Genomic DNA, 19,937 nt, shown 5'->3' on the forward strand with positions numbered 1-19,937 from the left:
ACGATTAGACAGAAATTACAAATGTGACCGTTTCCCTTTCTCACAGATATTTTTTATGTTTTGGAGTACGATAATTACCTTTAATTAGCATTGATTTAGGGCAGAGATAAAGTATTAGCAAAAAGTAACAAGTTTTCCAAAGTGCTTCCTAGCTTTCAAAATCAAGTTTCTGTATTGATGTAATATGTTCTTTTGTTGGAAGCCAATAAAATATTCTCTGCAATGATGCAGCTTTCCATTTGAGCATCTGGCGGTCTTGTGGACATGAGATCTGGAAGTTTCTCTGGAAGCATGTGAATAGTTGCAAGGGGTTTTCAACACAAGAGAACTAGGTCATTGCTAAAGGCTGTCTGCTTAACTGAAATTACCCACAGCTGATCAATCTCATTTAGTAGATTGAACAGTTTTCATGCTTCAATGTAAAATCTTCTGGTAAGATTTCTGTAGAGTAGGGTTTCTGAATCCTGTGTTGACTTGTGGCAATGGCATTGGATATGAACTTGTGTTCCCGGTGGTTTCTGCATCAGCGAGGTGGTCCTAGTGCTGACTCATGGCTGCTGCTATGGAAGCGAGTTTGGGACCAGTACGAGGCTTCATTGGCAAGGTGGGCCCAAGGAGGACTCTAGGCAGTGGTGGAGTCGGGTTTGGTACCCGGTAGAATCAGTGGAGTCTACATTGGCGAGGTCCAGTGAGGTGTCAATGGCAAGGGCAGCTGTAGAGGTGAGGTGGTACTGAACGTGGTGACTTTCATTACAGCGGCAGTGCTGTGAAGGGGACTTATGCCTAACAACAGTCCCTATTCCAGGACAGAGCACTTAACAAGAAGGACAGTAAAGTTAGACACTTCCTTTATTTCTTCATTTTTCTGAATTTAGATTTTATGTTTTGGTTTAATTTTCAGTATTTTTAAGATGGTGCCAGAGAGTGGCGACACTGTATAACACTTACTGTATTTTGTAACATGATACCAGGGAGACAATAAATAAATCAAATCAAGTAGTGGGCTTTTAAAACTTCAGCAGAGTTTCTCATTTTTCTTTAGTTTCAAAGCAGACAAAAATGTGCCTTAGGGGACAGAAGAAACTGTGACTCAAGTCCAAGAATAGGCAATAGATAAATCACATTTAATTTTTGAAATATAGATAATACACACACACTCTCTTACCATTTCATGATAATTATCAATCACCAATATTCAATATTCTTATCTCATTTTATTGCACTATGTTCCAATTATTAATATTCCGATTTCTGCCTTAAGACCACTTTTCAATAATCCACCATCATAATTCTGTATTATAAATTAAGTTGTAAAAATTTCAAATTAAACCTAGATAAGACAATTTTAATAAAATTAACAACTTTTTCTCCGTCTATATGTGTTTGGCATTTTTCTGTTTTATTGCTCTCAACTGATTGGCAGTGATTTTATTTTCTTGATTGAGATTATACAATTAAATTTAATATACATGTTGCATACAGATATTCCATTCTAATGTAATTATAATTTCCTTTGTCTGAATTTCATGGGACTTCACGTTTGTGAGGGCAAAGTGCAGCATGTGTGGGGCATGGGAAGGATGGGTTTGGTTGGCACAGGTTTGGTGGACTAAGCATTACGTTTCAAGTGACAAGATGGTAAGCCATGTCCCAGTTCGCGAACGTCACAATGGAGTGTTGTTTTCTCTTGTCAGAATTTACGTCTAGATAAATCTACTGCAACACCCTCAAAGTATCATTTTTTATTGTAAAATCTACATAAAATATGTTCTAGAAAATAGATATCTGAATAATAAAAGTATTGATGGTGCACAAGCAAATCTTGGCAGTTATGTAACATTGAACATCCTGGGTTCAGCACCTTTGGTTTATGAATAGAAAAATATTGTTGCAGCTTTGTATATTAATTAGGTATCTATTTTATTATGTATATTTAAAGACCAAATTTGTTCATATAAGGCTTATAGTCTTCATATTGTAACAAATCAAAGGACAACATTTGGCAATGCTAAATGTGTGATTAACAATCAGCAATCTTGGGAAACAGATACATAGTTAGCTGGGAAAATGCCAACATTTCCATGGAGTTTTCCTTCCCACCAGTCAAACTGAGAATTAGTTCTGGATGTTACAGTGATTTTATCACCTGCACGGAAGCTCAGGTCACCTGGTGCTTGTCCCTCAAATGAGTGCATTGCTGTCACAGTTGAAGGCATTTCCCATGGATTGTCTGCGAGGAAGGAAACAAATGTAATTATAACTTCAAAAACTGAATAGGCTTGCAAAATCACCAATTTTACCACTCCAGCACCAAATGCTGAAGCGGACACACAGATAATTTGCCTGTGCCTAGTACAATTGCTTGGATCAGGAAATTTTGGATGCCCATGCCAATTTCACCACAGTTTGGTGAGGTTAAAAAGGTAGAGGACTAGGAAGTGATGGTGAGAGTGGGGGAGGGGTGGTGGTAGTGGTTGCTTAAGGAAGGTGCAGAAAAATGCAGCATTGGTTAGTCACTTGGCTGAGAAATCTTTCACCTTTGCAAAATCAGCTTTTCTTCAATCTTTTAAGACCATGAAAGTATTCAAAACATGCAATGAACTTCAATTCTTACAGTGAAAATTACTGTATGCATGCATCTTGCAGGAGCAGAATACATTGGGGAATGCAGGTGGGTGTGGGAGACTTATCTGATTAAATTTAGTCTGGGTGATATTAGCACACATATAGAACTGTACAAATTATTCTTTAAAATAAAAAGGACACCAAAATACAGTGCACAAAGAGCTATCATGCAGAACTATACATACACTAATATCAACTAGGAGAAAGTGAGGACTGCAGATACTGGAGATCAGAGCTGAAAAATGTGTTGCTGGAAAAGCGCAGCAGGTCAGGCAGCATCCAAGGAGCAGGAGAATTGATGTTTCGGGCATTAGAAGGGCTTATGCCCAAAACATCAATTCTCCTGCTCCTTGGATGCTGCCTGACCTGCTGTGCTTTTCCAGCAACACATTTTTCATACACTAATATCACCCTGAATGATTGCTTGGACCATGAAGATAATTGCAACTTTTATGAAACCAACATAACAATACATTGTAGACCAGCTGTACAAAGAGATGACCGTGGAAATGACAATACTGATTGGAAAATACTTTTTCCATAAGTAATTGAAAGTGGTAAAAGTTGATGCAGGAAGAAGAGATCAAAATAAAATGTTCTTGAATCTCTTAAAGATTTTGTACTTCCTCTGATTCTCATATGAGGTGAAATGAACAAATTTACACCACCATTATGTCTTTTATTATTTGATATGGCCAAATGAAATCACTTTCTCAATCTTCTTTTCACTAACTGAATTAAGTCAAAGTGATAATCCTGGAAGCAGATTTCAGGTACAGAGCTAGGAGACTAAAAGGCAGGCAGGATCGCTAAAACAGTAATCTTAGAATTATTCCCACTATCACTTGCTAGTGAGCAGAGAGATAGGAGAAATAAGAGGTTTGGAATTGGAAAACTAGTAAGGGTGGGTATCTGATTTCAGGGGCATTAGGGTTGGTTCAGGGAAAGGTGGGACCAGAAAAAGTGGACAATCTACACCTGAACAAGACTGGGAAAAATATTCTTGCAAGATCATTTCCTAGAGTTCTGGGGAGGGTTTTAATCAGATTGACAGAGGGAGAAGAAGATGAATGCAAATTCAGAACATAAAATGGAAGACAGAAATTTAATGAGTGCCTCTGAAAGACAGGAAGCAGAGGTTAAAAAGTGTTTACAGGGGAAAAAGCAGAATTAAAAGGTATATATACCCAAGGGGTATAGCAAATAGAACTTGTGACATGCCATGAATTGAGGTAGAAAAGTGGCACCATGATAGTGATAGCTATAACTAAAGGGCGAGAATGGCAGCGTAACATCCCTGGATTTACAATCTTCAGGCAGGATAGAAAAGAGAATGAAAAGCTGGTGTAGCGTTATTGGTTAAAGATTAGATTAAGACTTGAGTTGAGCTCAGAAGAAAAGGTGTAGGGAACACTGTTAGGTGAGTAGTATAGACTACCAAATAATGGGAGAGAATTAAGTAATCAAAATATGTGGGTATAATTCAGAATTCAAAAACAATAAGGCAATAATAATTGCAGACTTCAGCTACCTAAATGTCTGGTTGGATACAAACAATATGAAAAACACAGATGAAATTCTTAAAATGCATTCAAGAGAGTATATTTTTGCTAGAATATAACAAACATAAGATTGTAGACATACTTTGAGGAGACAAGAATGTCCAGGTTAATGAACTAGCAGTAAGTGACCATTTTCACCAAACTGCTATGGTGCAGAAGAAACCATTCAGGATATTGTACCAGCTTTTATGACTTAGTGCCATTTGCCTGCCTTTTCTCCATACCCTTACACATTGTTTAAAAAAAATCATCCAATGCCCTTGATCACTTCAACTGAACCTGCTTCTACCACATTTCCAGCAGTGTATTCCAAACCCAACCACTCATTGTGTGAAAAGGACATTTCTCACATCATACTTACTGCATTTGTAAATTACTTCAACTCTGTGCCTCATGATCTCTGTCCAATTACAAGTGAGCAAATTTCCCACATCTACTCTGACCAATCTCTCATGATTTTCAAAAATTAGGTCAGAACCTTTCTTGGCTTTCCCCTCTCTAAGGAGAGCAATTCAAACATCTCCAAGCTAGCCCCATAACTGAATCTTTTCATCCCTGCAACCTTTTTATAAATCTCTTCACTCTTTTGGAATGTGTTCACATCCTTCCTATAATTTGAACATCAGAGCACAATATTCTAGGTGGAGACTAACAAATGACTTATTCAAGTTCAGCATAATCTTCTTGCTCTTGTACTCCTTGCCTCTATTAATAAAGCCCAGGGTAATGTCGATGGTATTACCAACTCTCTTTATCTGCCCAACCATCTTCAGAGATCTATGCGTACCTACATACAAGTCTCTTTTTCTGCACTCCCTTAAGTACTGTACCCCCGATTTTATAATATCTGACCACATTCCTTCCACTGAAATGCATTACCTAAAGCTTTTCTGCATTGAATTTTATTATATCTGCCCACTCCATCACTTGTCTACGTCCTTTCAGAGTTCTACACTGTTCTCCCCAATTTACAATGCTTCCAAGTTTTACAAACTTTGAAACTATCCCCTCTACACCGAGACCAGATCATTAATAAGTATCCCCAATACCAACTTTTGGGGAATTCCACTACAAACGTTTCTTTATAGTATTCATTGACAACTACTCTCAGTTTTAAGAGGAAAAGAAGGAGGACAAAAAGGGGACTGGAGATAAATTTGGCAGAAAGAGAAAGTTAAGGAGAATCCAAAGATATTCTACAAATACATTAAGGGCAAAAGAGTAACTAGGGAGAGAATAGAGTCCCAAAGGATCTATGTTTGGAACCATGGGAGATGGGTGACATACTAAATAAGTATTTCCTGTAGAGAAGGATATGGAAGTGAGAGAACTTGAGGAAATAAATGGTGAAATCTTGAAAAGTATCCATATTCATTATGAAGGTGTAGAAGTGTACTGTACTTTTAAGAGAGAGGAGGACTTGGTAAGGACACCAGGTGTTGGAGAATTTAAAAACTAACATTTGGTTCAGAACAGATAGCACTGACTGAGTTGCTATGAGACAAAACAAATTTGAATTTGGCCAATTAGTTTAAATTATACCCCAAAAATCCCAAATCCAAATCAAGTTTGAATTTAGTATATTGACAATCTTAAAAGCCAATGACACAATCCGATCCTTTGAGGGTATAAGACCGGGGAGGATTGGATAGTTGACAGGAGAACTGCCAAGCTATCAGCATGTAAAGACTGCCTGAAAAAAAGCTCTCTTAAAGGTACCTTTATCGATCAGTAACCCGTGAAACAGAATCCCCAAGAAGAAGACAGGAATAGAGCAAAGTACCGAAAGCTGCCTGGTTTTGAGATAAGAAGTTTTGTTTTGCAAATCTTAATTATGAGTTTTATTGGACTAGTATAGAAGGAAAGCTAAAAGATAGGTTAGAGAAAGGAATTGTAAATAGTTATTAGTAAATTATTCTTTGTTATACTTTAAGAAATAAAGTTGCTAATTTTTACTTTCACTAGTTCTTGGCCTATTGAATTTTCACAGATTACTGCACGGGAAAAATCTTTTCTGGGTTGCTAGGTTAAATTGAGCAGGAGGGTTTACCCCATGTCATAACAGTTTGCGGGCTCGTCTGGGATTTGAACTGGTTTAGATAGATTTGGGGGTACGAAAATTCCGAGCAGATTTAAACACTTGCAGGTTAGTGGCCTAGATCTTTAAATAAAATATAGGTGAGGCAATTTGTTTATTTTCGGTGACTTGTGGTTGATTAAATTAAAAGTGAAAGAAATGGCTCTTAAAATTGCTAAAACGTTTCTGGGATTTGAAGATGATTCTCAAATTTGCCAAGAAAGTCTAGAAGGAAAGAAAAAGGCTTTACTATTAGAATTAGCAAATAAGTTAGATGTGGGTTTAACCAAGGACAAAAGTAAAATTGAAATTGTCAGGGAATTACTCAAACACTTAGGTGTGCCAGAGAAACAGACAAGTGCAGTAGAGACAGAAACTTAAATTGCAATTGAGGAAAATGGAGTTAGAGGAGAAACAAAGACAGAGAGAGCGAGAGAGAAAGGGAAGAAAAGAGAAAGAAGAGAAGGAGAGAGAGGAGAAGAGAAGGAGAAGGTTCTTGGCTGAGCAAAGAGTAAGAGAAGACAGAGGAAAAAGAATGAGCAAGTTCTTAGCTGAGCAAAAAGAGAGAGAATTTGAACTTGAGAAGTCACAACTCAGTCAGCAAAGTCAGGATGTTAACAGGATAGCGATTAAAAGAGAACATAGTGAGATATATAAACATGTCAAAACTCTGTCACATTTTGATGAGAAAGATGTTGAAGCCTTTTTTATTTCATTTGAAAAATTGGCTAGGCAGATGGAGTGGAGTGGTCGGAGGATTTATGGGTAATACTAGTTCAGACTAAACTGGCAGGCAGAGCTAGTGAGGTATTGCCACTCTGTCAGATGAGGTGATAAGAGATTGTGAAAAGGTTAAAAGGCTATTTTCAGTGCTTATGAATTGGTACCAGAAGCATATTGACAGCAGTTCAGAAACTGAAAGAAGAAACCAGGTCAGACTTATGCTGAGTCCGAAAGAATTAAACATGGTCATTTTGATTGATGGATGTGTGCTTTGAAAATAGGTAAGACCTTTGAGGTACTAAGACAGATTATTCTGCTGGAGGAGTTTAAAAACTTACTTCCAGAGATGGTAAGAATTTACGTGGAGGAACAAAGTTCAGGAAGTGAGAAGGGCAGCAGAATTAACAGATGAGTACATGCTGGTTTATAAGATAAGCTTCCGGCCAGAATTTTATCCTGTGAGGGATAGAAGTTGGGAGAAGGGGAGATCCTACACAACTAAACCAAGAGTAGAGAGTACTGGTTTACCACAGGATAAAAAAGAAGCCTAAGAGGGTGGAAAGAGGTAAAATGCCTCAGGTGTTTCATTGTGGTAAAGTGGGACAAGTCACAGTGCTGGTCGTTAAAGAAAGGCGCTGTGGGAAAAGATGTGGTAGAAGAAGCTAAGCCAGTGGCATTAGTGAAGGTAGCAAGGGAGACCCCAAGAAGAACTAAGGAGCTGCAGGAGTGTGCATAGCCTTGGCAGGAGCTAGGTATGGAGTTACTCTGCAAAGAATTTACTTCTGTGAATAAAGTTTACTCAGAAAGAATGGGCGAGAAAGACAATAAGTTATAATTTTGAGAGATACAAGATCTAACCAGTTGTTGATGAGCGAATATGCACTCTTTCTGATTTGTTACCAGAGAGCGTGGCAATTTATGGGATAAATGGACAGAAATTTAGAGTTCCCCTATGTAAGATCAAGTTGGAGTGCAAACTTAAGACTGGGGAAGTTACAGTGGGAGTGATTGACAGAGTCAGTTTCAGGAATTCAGTTTGTTCTTGGGAATGATTTGGCAGGATACAAGATGGGATTGACATCCCTTGTTGTGGAGAAACGCAAGGAAGACCAAGAAATAGAGGAGTTAAAACAGAAATATCCTGGTATTTTCCTATTCTGTGCGGTAACCAGATCCCACTATCATAAGTCACAACACAAAGTGAAAAGTAAAGAGAAAGATGAAGGAGTTGAGGTTCAGTTAGCGGATACCTTATTTGATGTAATGATGCAGGAAAAACCTGAACAGGCTGAAGATCAGACAGAAGTGTATGGTGCTGAAAGGATAAGAGACTTGCAACAGCAAGACAAGATGATAAAACATATATATGTGGATGTGTACTCTGAAAAGGAGGCAGAGGATAGAATCTGAAAGGTTATTATTTGAAAGATAGAATCCTAAGACGGAAATGGAGACCACAGCAGGTTAGTGCAGAGGAGAAATGGGCCAAAGTGCACCAGATTGTGTTGCCGGTAGCGTACAGACAGGTGGTGTTAGGCAACATATGAACTACTTGTAGGAGGTTACCTAAGAGTATGAAAGACTCAGGCTAAGGTACAAAAACATTTTTATTTGCCTGGAATGCACAAGGATGTTGTTAACTTCTGCCATGTGTGATACATGCCAAATGGTAGGTAAGCTAGAGAGCTAGTGAGGTATTTGCCACTCTGTCAGATGAGGTGTTAAGAGATTGTGAAAAGGTTAAAAGGCTATTTTCAGTGCTTATGAATTGGTACCAGAAGCATATTGACAGCGGTTCAGAAACTGAAAGAAGGAACCAGGTCAGACTTATGCTGAGTCCGAAAGAATTAAACATGGTCATTTTGATTGAAGGATGTGTGCTTTGAAAATAGGTAAGACCTTTGAGGTACTAAGACAGATTATTCTGCTGGAGGAGTTTAAAAACTTACTTCCAGAGATGGTAAGAATTCACATCAAGCGGTAATAAAACTAGCACCTTTGTTGCCGATTCCCACACGGAAAGAACTTTTCACATGGGTTATAATTGACTGTGTAGGTCCCCTCCTGAGAACTAAAAGTAGGAACCAATGAAGTTTACTGGGCCCCTTGTTGAGATATTTGTATCAACAGCCACACGTGAGGTGCTGGAAGACTGGAGGTTGGCTAATGTGGTGCCATTATTTAAGAAAGGCTATAAGGAAAAGCCAGGGAACTGTAGGTCAGTGACCCTTAAGCCAGTGATGGGTAAGTTGTTGGAGGGGATTCTGAGGGACAGGATTTACGTGCATTTGGAAAGGCAAGGACTGATTGGGGATAGTCATCATGGTTTTGGGCATGGCAAATCATGTCTCACTAACTTGATTGAGCTTTTTGAAGAGGCAACAAAGATGGTCGAGGAAGGCAGAACAATACATGTTGTCTATATGCACTTCAGTAAAGTGTTAGACAAGGTTCCGCCTGGTGGACTGGTTAGTAAGGTTAGAACACATGGGATCAAAGGAGAATCAGCCAATTGGATACATAATTATCTTAAAGGTAGGAGACCAGAGGCTGGTGGTGGAGGATTGTTTTTCAGACTGAAGACCTGTGACAGTGACGTGCTACAAGGATCAGTGCTAGTCCATTGCTTTTTGCCATTTATGTAAGTGATTAGGATGAGAATATAGGAGGTATGGTTATTAAGTTTGCAGATGACACCAAGTGAAGTGGATAGTGACAGAAGGTTATCTCAGTACAACAAGACCTCAATCAGATTGGCCAATGGACTGAGGAGTGGCAGATGGAGTTTAATTTAGATAATTGTGAAGTGTTGCATTTTGTTAAAACAAAACAGGGCAGAAAATGGTAGGGTTCTAGGGTGTGTTTCCGAACAAAGAGATTTAGGGGTGCAGGTGCATAATTCCTTGACAGTAGAGTCACAGGTAGAGAGAGTGGTGAAGAAGGCGTTTGGTACGCTTGCCTTCTTTGGTCATAAAACTAAGTACAGGACTCTGGATGTCATGTTGCAGTTGCACAGAACATGAGACGAGGCCATGTTTGGAATACTGTGTACAGTTCTGGTCGTCCTTCTGTAGGAAGATGTTGTTAAACTTGAGGGGATGCAGAAAATATTTACAAGGATATCGTTGGGACTGGAGGTTTTGAGCTATGGAGAGAGGCTGAATAGGTGGTGCTTTTTTCTCTGAAGCATCTTAGACTGAGGGTGACCTTATGGAGGTTTCTAAAATCACGAGGGGTGTGGATAGGGTGAATAGCCAATGTCTTTTTATTAGCGTTCAAAACTAGAGGACATAGATTTAAGATAACAGGGTTCAAAAAAGTTTTCTTTTTCACACAGAGGATGGTGTGTGTATGGAACAAGCTGCCAGAGGAAGTGGTGGAGTTGAGTACAATAACAACATTTAAAAGACATCTGCTTGGGTATATGAATAGGAAGAGTTTAGAAGGATATTTGGCAAAAGGTCTGTTTTTGTACTGTATGACACTAAGTGCGAGACCTTGGAATGCATATGCGCGTGTCTTTGAAGGTGACAGACAGGTTAATAAGATGGGAAAGAAGGCCTCTATATGAAAAGAGTTGGGCTGCAGCTGAAATTGGATGTACAATTCTGGCCACCACATTACAAAAATTACAGAATTTCTCCAGGGAGGAGATTTATAAGATTGTTACCAGGGCTTGAAAATCAGAGCTAAAACGAAACATTGGAAAGACTAGGGCTGTTTTCATTAGAACGAAGGAGACTTAGAGGTGACTAAATTGAGGCAAACAAAATAATGATGGACTTGTATAGAGATGACTTGGAAAATCCACTTTCCCCTGGAGGGGTCAACTATAAGGGCAGAGATTTCAAATGATTTGATAGAAGGATTACAGGAGACAAAAAGGATAATATTTTTCACTCAGATGTTGATAAGTGTCAGGCATTCATTGCCCATTTTGATAGTTTAGGAAGAAACAGTCTTCTCTTTTTTTTAAAACAACCTAGATCTGCACCTGAAGTACTGTAACCTGTCAAGCTATGGACCAGGTAATGGAAAGTGGGATTAGAATGAGGAGCCAGTTCATTTAGCCATTGCAGACACAATGGCTTCTTTCTGTGTTGTAAATTTTCCATGGTTTCTAAGTTCTGAATTTCTTTGTGCAGTATAAAATATTAGCAAAGAAGTAACATTCTGATTGGAATTTTCAAACATATTTCAAAGAACTACTACTTACTGTGAAGGGGAAACATCTTGCAAACTGGGTTGGTAGCCATGTAGTATTCAATTAATAACAAACTATTGATAATGTATCTTCAAATGCGTAGTCTGTTTTGTTGTCTATTTCACTGCTGACTCTAGTCTTTTGATTGGTACAATACTGTTACACTTCTGCTTATTAAAATGTGCAGGAAAGTCCTCTCATTCATTTTTGCAAAGTTGATTAGTTTACAATCAATAACCAGAATATGTTGGAAGATGTGTTATAAATCAATCTCAGCACATCAACTATACAGCAATGGAGGTTCTATTTTATTTGATGACTATGTCAAGATGACTGTGATTGAAAGAAAAAAAATTAGCAGTCTTAGCTCTAATTGCTAATGTCAAATCGTGTCAGATTGTGCCATATCCGTAGGGCTTTTAATCTTGTGAGAAGAGCCAAATAATCCAACTAACTGATACAACCTTATGAGACACCCTTTCCCAAGAACTATTTTCTCTATTAATAACATCATATTGTGTATATAATTACATTTACCACTATTCCCTTCACCCCGACACCACAACTAAACTCCGGTGTGTCATCAAGTGTCTGTTCACCAAGCTGTATTGCAGACTGCATTATATCAGTTGAAGTTCATTGATGGATTAAAATGATATATATGCAGTTACTATCATACTATGTTTTCTCCCAAACTTTGCTGATTCTTTGCATAAGTGAAAAACATTTCTGTGAAAGCTCTCTTCTCACACGTTTCTATCTTACTGAGAGTATGAAACAAAGTTCTTTTGCCGGATAAGTTCATGGGGCTCTGTCATGAATGTAGGAAGCTCTGTAAAATTTTCTACCAATTGCATAGTACCTGAAATTCTTTTGACTTGTTATACCCTGACTGGATGCTTCCTGTCCAGTGTAACAGAACTGGGTGTTTGTTGAACAATCGTTTTCTGACTTTAACTAATTTGACTCCTTGCACCATTTGAAGTAGCTTCAGGTCAACATACATACAAAAGTGACAGTTGTTGACTAAAGTACATAAAAGTCATTTACTATTTGATACCCTTTCCGTTGTAGAGCTTCTTGCTGCCAACCTTTAAATTTAAGTGTAATACATCCTGGAATGTCTAGTTGCACTTCCATATGTTGTAATTCATATTTCTTCAGCTATTCTGTGTGATTTGACGCAGAGTTATACTTGTTTCTACATAGAGTCTAAATCAGTGAGATGTTCATTAACATAAAAATATCCTTGCCCGAAAAATGGTCTGGACATTCTTTTACTTTAAGAATACCTTTGGCTTTTCTTCTATTGAGGCTATTTTACTTAGAGTCATAGGGATGTACAGCATGGAAACAGACCCTTCGGTCCAATCCCGTCCATGCCAACCAGATATCCCAACCCAATCTAGTCCCACCTGCCAGCACCCGGCCCATATCCCTCCAAACCCTTCCTATTCATATACCCATCCAAATGCCTCTTAAATGTTGCAATTGTACCAGCCTCCACGACATCCTCTGGCAGCTCATTCCATAACGTATCATCCTCTGTGTAAATAAAGTTGCCCCTTAGGTCTCCTTTATATCTTTCCCCTCTCACCCTAAACCTATGCCCTCTAGTTCTGGACTCCCCCACCCCAGGGAAAAGACTTTGTCTATCTACTTGCTGCTCTGAACTGTGCCCTGTTTTGGTGCAGTTGCTGAAAGTGATTTATTGTTTTCCATTTTTTTTCAATGCCTGGGCATTGTTTCTGGCTGTGAAGTTTCCTTGTTCCACACTTCTGATTTGGTATCAGTAATCTGTCCTTGTCTCTGCACTAGCTTGTACATTTTGGGTTTTTAGAGTCATAGAGAGGTACAACATGGAAACAGACCCTTTGGTCCAACTTGTCCATGCTGATCAGATATCCCAACCCAATCTAGTCCTGCCTGCCAGCACCTGGCCCATATACCTCCAAACCCTTCCTGTTCATATACTCATCCAGATGTCTTTTAAACATTGCAATTGTACTAGCCTCCACCACTTCCTCTGGCAGCTCATTCCATATACACACCACCCTCTTCATGAAAAAAGGTCTCTTATATATCCTTCTTCTCTCGCCCTAAATCTATGCCCTCTAGTTCTGGATTCCTCCACCTCAGGGAAAAGACTTTGTCTGTTTATCCTATCCATGCCCCATATGATTTCATAAACCTCTGTAAGGTCACCCCTCACCCTCTGACACTTCAGGGAAAACAGCCCCAGCCAATTCAACCTCTCCCTACAGTTCAAATCCTCCAACCCTGGCAACAACCTTGTAAATCTTTTCTGAATCCTTTCAAGTTTCACAACATCCTGCCGATAGGAAGGAGACCAGAATTGCATGCAATATTCCAAAAGTGGCCTAAACAATGTCCTGTCCAGCCGTAACATGATCTCCCAACTTTTGTACTGATTATTCTGACCAATAAAGGAAAGCATACCAAACGCCTTCTTTACTATCCTATCTACCTGCAACTCCATTTTCAAGGAGCTATGAACTTGCGCTCCAAGGTCTCTTTGTTCAGCAACACTCCCTAGGATCTTACCATTAAGTGTATAAGTCCTGCTAAGACTTGTTTTCCCAAAATGCAGCACCTTGCATTTATCTAAATTAAACTCTTCCTGCCACTTCTCAGCCCATTGGCCCATCTGATTAAAAGCTGAAAAATGTGTTGCTGGAAAAGCGCAGCAGGTCAGGCAGCATCCAAGGAGCAGGGGAATCGACGTTTCGGGCATAAGCCCTTCTTCAGGAATGAGGAAGGTGTGCCAAGCAGGCTAAGATAAAAGGTAGGGAGGAGGGAGTTGGGGGAGGGGCGTTGGGAATGTGATAGGTGGAAGGAGGTTAAGGTGAGGGTGATAGGCCGGAGAGGGGGTGGGGTGGAGAGGTCAGGAAGAAGATTCATGTACTTACCCCCACACTCTGGATTCCTCAACCGTTCCAGTATCTTCCATCGGCCTCCGGAACCGCTCGGGCGCCATTACCCACGCGGCCGCTACAGCAACCACCGCCGCGAACCATGACATCACTTCCGCCCCCACTGACCATGCAGCCTCTGCGATCACCGCCCAGACAACCACGATCGCCAGGAAGACTATTGCCGACAGATTCGCGGCCTCTACGGGGTCCCCAGCCACCAGGAACAACACCGTTTCTGCCGCCGTCGCCGCAGCCACTTCCGCCCCTGGAGTTGCTGTCGCCGCATCTACTTCCGCCCCCAGTGACGACACTCACCTGCACAACGACCATGCCACATGCGTCTCCGCCTCCACACCGACGTGTGACCCCCGCCTAACCCCACCCCCACACTGATCTCCGCCCCCATGCCTAGCCCCGCCCCCATGCCTAACCCCGCCCCCACACCCAACCCCACCCCCACAGGCCTAACCCCACCCCTACTCCCAGCTCCAGCCCCACACCACTTCCTAGGCCCTAGCTCCCAGCCCTGCCGTATTTTCACCATCCCTCCAGACCTCCCCCTCTCTGAGGATGAAAGATCAGTCCTCAGCAGAGGACTCACCTTCATCCCGCAACGTTCACCGATCAACAAGTTAAACACGCAGCAAGACATCGAACAATTCTTCTGCGCCAACTTCTTCAACCAGGATTCTCGCCCACCCTCTGACGACCCGCCTCCAACACACCCCATCTACCTGGACACCCCGTGCTGGCCTCTTACCCGCCCTCGATCTCTTCATAGCCAACTGCTGCCGCGACATTGACCGCCTCAAACTGTCCATCCGTCCCACCCATTCCAACTTCTCACTCTCGAACGTGCAGCCCTCCGCTCCAACCCCAACCTCACTATCAAACTGGCAGACAAGGGAGGTGCGGTGGTAGTTTGGCGCACCAATCTTTACATTGCTGAGGCTAAACGCCAGCTTGTGGACACCTCCTCCTACTGCCCCCTTGACGATGCCCCCACCTCCCACCACCAAACCATCATCTCCCAGACCATCCATAACCTCATCACCTCAGTGGATCTCCCATCCATAGCCTCCAACCTCATAGTCCCACAACCCCGCACCGCCCGTTTCTACCTCCTGCCCAAAATCCACAAACCTGACTGCCCCGGCCGATCCATTGTCTCAGCCTGCTCCTGCCCCACCGAACTCATCTCTGCATACCTCGACACGGTCCTGTCCCCCTTAGTCCAAGAACTCCCCACCTACGTTCGGGACACCACCCACGCCCTCCACCTCCTCCGTGAATTTTGCTTCCCCGGTCCCCAACGCCTTATCTTCACCATGGACATCCAGTCCTCGTACACCTCCATTCCCCCATCTCGAAGGCCTCCAAGCCCTCCGCTTCTTCCTTTCCCGCTGTACCAACCAGTACCCTTCCACTGACACCCTCCTTCAACTGACTGAACTGGTGCTCACTCTGAACAACTTCTCTTTCCAATCCTCCCACTTCCTCCAAACCAAAGGAGTAGCCATGGGCACCCGCATGGGCCCCAGCTATGCCTGCCTCTTCATCGGATATGTGGAACAGTCCATCTTCCGCAGCTACACTGGCACCACCCCCCACCTTTTCCTCCACTACATCGATGACTGTATCGGTGCTACCTCATGCTCCCATGAGGAGGTTGAACAGTTCATCCACTTTACCAACACCTTCCACCCCGACCTCAAATTTACCTGGACCGTCTCAGACTCTTCCCTCCCCTTCCTAGACCTTTCCATTTCTATCTCGGGCGAGCGACTCAACACGGACATTTACATAAACTGACCGACTCCCACAGCTACCTAGATTACATCTCCTCCCATCCCTGCCCCCTGTAAAAACGCCATCCCATATTCCCAATTCCTTCGCCTCTGCCGCATCTGCTCACAGGAGGACCAATTCCAATACTGAACAACACAGATGGCCTCCTTCTTCAAAAACTGCAATTTCCCCTCAGACGGGGTTGACGATGCTCTCCACCACTTCCCGCTCCTCCGCCCTTGAACCCTGCCCCTCCAATCGCCACCAGGACAGAACCCCACTGGTCCTCACCTACCACCCCACCAACCTCCAGATACATTGTATCATCCTTCGTCATTTCTGCCACCTCCAAACAGACCCCACCATCAAGGATATATTTCCCTCCCCTCCCCTATCAGCATTCCGGAAAGACCACTCCCTCCGTGACTCCCTTGTCAGGTCCATACCCCCCACCAACCCAACCTCCACTCCTGGCTCCTTCCCCTGCGACCACAAGAAATGCAAAACATGCGTCCACACTTCCCCCCTCACTTCCCTCCAAGGTCCCAAGGGATCCTTCCATATCCATCACAAATTCACCTGCACCTCCACACACATCATCTATTGCATCCGCTGCACCCGATGTGGCCTCCTCTACATTGGGGAGACAGGCCGCCTACTTGCGGAACGTTTCAGAGAACACCTCTGGGACACCTGCACCAACCAATCCAACCGCCCTGTGGCGGAACACTAACTCCCCCTCTCACTCCGCCAAGGACATGCAGGTCCTTGGCCTCCTCCATTGCCAGACCATGGCAACACGACACCTAGGGGAAGAGCGCCTCATCTTCCGCCTAGGAACCCTCCAACCACAAGGGATGAACGCAGATTTCTCCAGCCTCCTCATTACCCCTCCCCCCACCTTATCTCAGTCCCAACCCTCTGACTCAGCCCCACCTTCTTGTCCTGCAATCTTCTTCCCGACCTCTCCACGCCCACCTCCTCTCCGGCCTATCACCCTCACCTTAACCTCCTTCCACCTATTGCATTCCCAACACCCCTCCCCCAAGTCCCTCCTCCCTACCTTTTATCTTAGCCTGCTTAGCACACCTTCCTCATTCCTGAAGAAGGGCTTATGTCCGAAATGTCGATTCTCCTGCTCCTTGGATGCTGCGCTTTTCCAGCAACACATTTTTCAGCTCTGATCTCCAGCATCTGCAGTCCTCACTTTCTCCCATCTGATTAAGATCCTGTTGTAATCTGAGGTAAGCTTCTTCACTGTCCATTACATCTCCAATTTTGGTGTGATCTGCAAACTTAGTAACTATACCTCTTATGCTCACATCCAAATCATTTATATAAATGACAGAAAGTATTGGACCCAGCACCGATCATTGTGGCACTCCACTGGTCACAGGCATCCAGTCTGAAAAACAACCACCACCACTACCACCATCTTCTACCGTTTGAGCTAGTTCTGTATCCAAATGGATAATTCTCCCCGTATTCCATGAGATCTAACCTTGCTAACCAGTCTCTGATGGGAAACCTTGTTGAACGCTAACTGAAGTCCATATAGATCACATCCACTGCTCTGCCCTTTTGTTACTTCTTCAAAAAACTCAGTCAAGTTTGTGAGACATGATTTCCCTTGCACAAAACCATGTTGACTATCCCTAATCAGTCCTTGCCTTACCAAAAACATGTTTATCCTGTCCCTCAGGATTCCCTCCAATAACTTGCCCACCAACGAGGTCAGGCTCACTGGTCTATAGTTCTTGGCTTGTCCTTACCACCTTTCTTAAATTGTGGCACCATGTTAGCCAACCTCCAGTCTTCCGGCACCTCACCTGTGGCTATCGATGATACAAATATCTCAGCAAGAGACCCAGCAATCACTTCTCTAGCTTTCCACAGGTTGGGTACACCTGATCAGGTCCTGGGGATTTATCCACTTTTATGCACTTCAAGACATCCAGCCCTTCTTCCTCTGTAATATTGACATTTTTCAAGATGTCATCATCTATTTCCCTACATTCTATATCTTCCAAGTCTTTTTTCACTGTAAACACTGTTGCAAAATACTTGTTTAGTACCTCCCACCATCTCCTGCCGCTCCACACAAAGGCCACCTTGCTGATCTTTGAGGGGCCCTACTCTCTCCCTTTTTACCCTTTTGTCCTTAATGTATTTGTAAAAACCCTTTGGATTCTTCTTAACTCCATTTGCCAAAGCTATCTCATGCTCCCTTTTTGCCCTCCTGATTTCCCTCAAGTATACTACTACTGCCTTTATACCCTTCTAAGATTCACTCGATCTATCTTGTCTATACCTGAACATATGCTTCCTTCTTTTTCTTAACCAAACCCTCAATTTCTTTAGTCATCCAGCATTCTCTATACTTGCTAGCCTTTCCTTTTACCCTAACAGGAATATACTTTCTCTGGACTCTCTTTATTTTATTTCTGAAGGCTGCCCATTTTCCAGCCGTCCTTTTACCTGTGAACATCTGTCCCCAGTCAGCTTTCGAAAGTTCTTGCCTAAGACCGTCAAAATTGGCCTTTCTCCAATTTAGAACTTCAACTTTTAGATCTGGTCTATCCTTTTCCACCACATTTTAAAACTAATAGAATTATGGTCGCAGGCCCCAAAGTGCTCCCCCACTAACTACTCAGTCACCTTCCCTGCCTTATTTCCCAAGAGTTGGTCAAGTTTTGCACCTTGTCTAGTACATACATCCACATACTGAATCAGAAAGTTTTCTTGTACACACTTAACAAATTCCTCTCCATCTAAACCGTTAACATTATAGCAGTCCCAGTCTTTGTTTGGAAAGTTAAAATCCCCTACTATAACCATCCTATCATTCTTACAGATAGCTGAGATCTCCTTACAAGTTTGTTTCTCAATTTCCCTCTGACTATTAGGGGATCTATAATACAATCCCAATAAGGTGATCATCTTTTTCTTATTTCTCAGATCCACCCAAATAACTTCCCTGGATATATTTCCAGGAATATCCTTCCTCAGTACAGCTGTAATGCTATCCCTTATCAAAAATGCTGCTCCCCCTCCTCTGTTGCCTTCCGTTCTGTCCTTCCTGTAGCATTTGTCTCCTGGAACATTAAGCTGCCAGTCCTGTCCATCTCTGAGCCATGTTTCTGTAATTGCTAAGATATCCCAGTTCCATGTTCCTAGCTATGCCCTGAGTTCATCTGCCTTCCCTGGTAGGCCTCTTGCATTGAAATAAATGCAGTTTCATATATCAGTCCTACCTTGTTCTCTGCTTTGTCCCTGGCTGCTCTGACTGTTGGACTCACTTCTTTTCTCAACTGTATCAGTCTCAGATTGATTTCTTTCCTCACTATCTTCCTTGATCCCTCCCTCCAACCTTACTAGTTTAAATCCTCCCAAGCAGCTGTAGCAAATCTCCTTGCCAGTATATTGGCCCCCTTCCAATTTAGGTGCAATTTGTCCTTCTTATACGGGTCACTTCTACCCTAGAAGCGATTCCATGATCCAAAAATGTGAATGCTTCTCTCCTACACCAGCTCCTCAGCCATGCATTCATCTGCTGTCTGCTCCTATTCCTACCCTCACTGGCCTGTAGCACCAGGAGTAATCCAGATATTACTACTCTCAAGGACCTCCTTTATAAATTCCTGCCCAACTCTCTGTAATCTCCCTTCAAAATCTCAACTTTTTCCTTTCCTATGTCATTGGTTCCAATGTGTACAATGACCTCCTGCTGAGCCCTCTCCTCCTCGAGAACATTCTGCACCCTCTATGAAACATCCTTAATCCTAGCACCAGAAAAACAACACACGATTTTGATTTTTCGCTGTTGGTCACAGAAACGTCTGTCTGTGTCTCGGACTAGATAGTCCCTTAACACAATTGATCTCTTGGAACCCGACATACCCCTCATTACAGTAGAGCTAGTCTCAATACCAGAAACCTGGCTGTGCACGCTACATTCCCCTGAGAATCCATCACCCCCTACATTTTCCAAAACAGCATACTTGATTGAAATGGGGATAGCT

General features: G+C 42.4%; 1 protein-coding gene across 1 annotated transcript in view; it reads right to left on the reverse strand.

Moving 5' to 3' along the window:
- Window positions 1–1,154: 1,154 nt before the first annotated feature.
- The window catches only part of sh3yl1 (SH3 and SYLF domain containing 1), a 165,870-nt gene continuing 147,087 nt past the window's right edge, over window positions 1,155–19,937 (reverse strand). The window contains exon 9 of the mRNA XM_072560974.1: window positions 1,155–2,230. Coding sequence (XP_072417075.1) covers window positions 2,028–2,230 — 203 coding nt within the window. The 3' untranslated portion in view covers window positions 1,155–2,027. The remainder of the gene's footprint in view (window positions 2,231–19,937) is intronic.

This window comes from Chiloscyllium punctatum, chromosome 3 (genome assembly GCF_047496795.1).
Source record: "Chiloscyllium punctatum isolate Juve2018m chromosome 3, sChiPun1.3, whole genome shotgun sequence".
NCBI classification, from domain to species: Eukaryota; Metazoa; Chordata; class Chondrichthyes; order Orectolobiformes; family Hemiscylliidae; genus Chiloscyllium; species Chiloscyllium punctatum.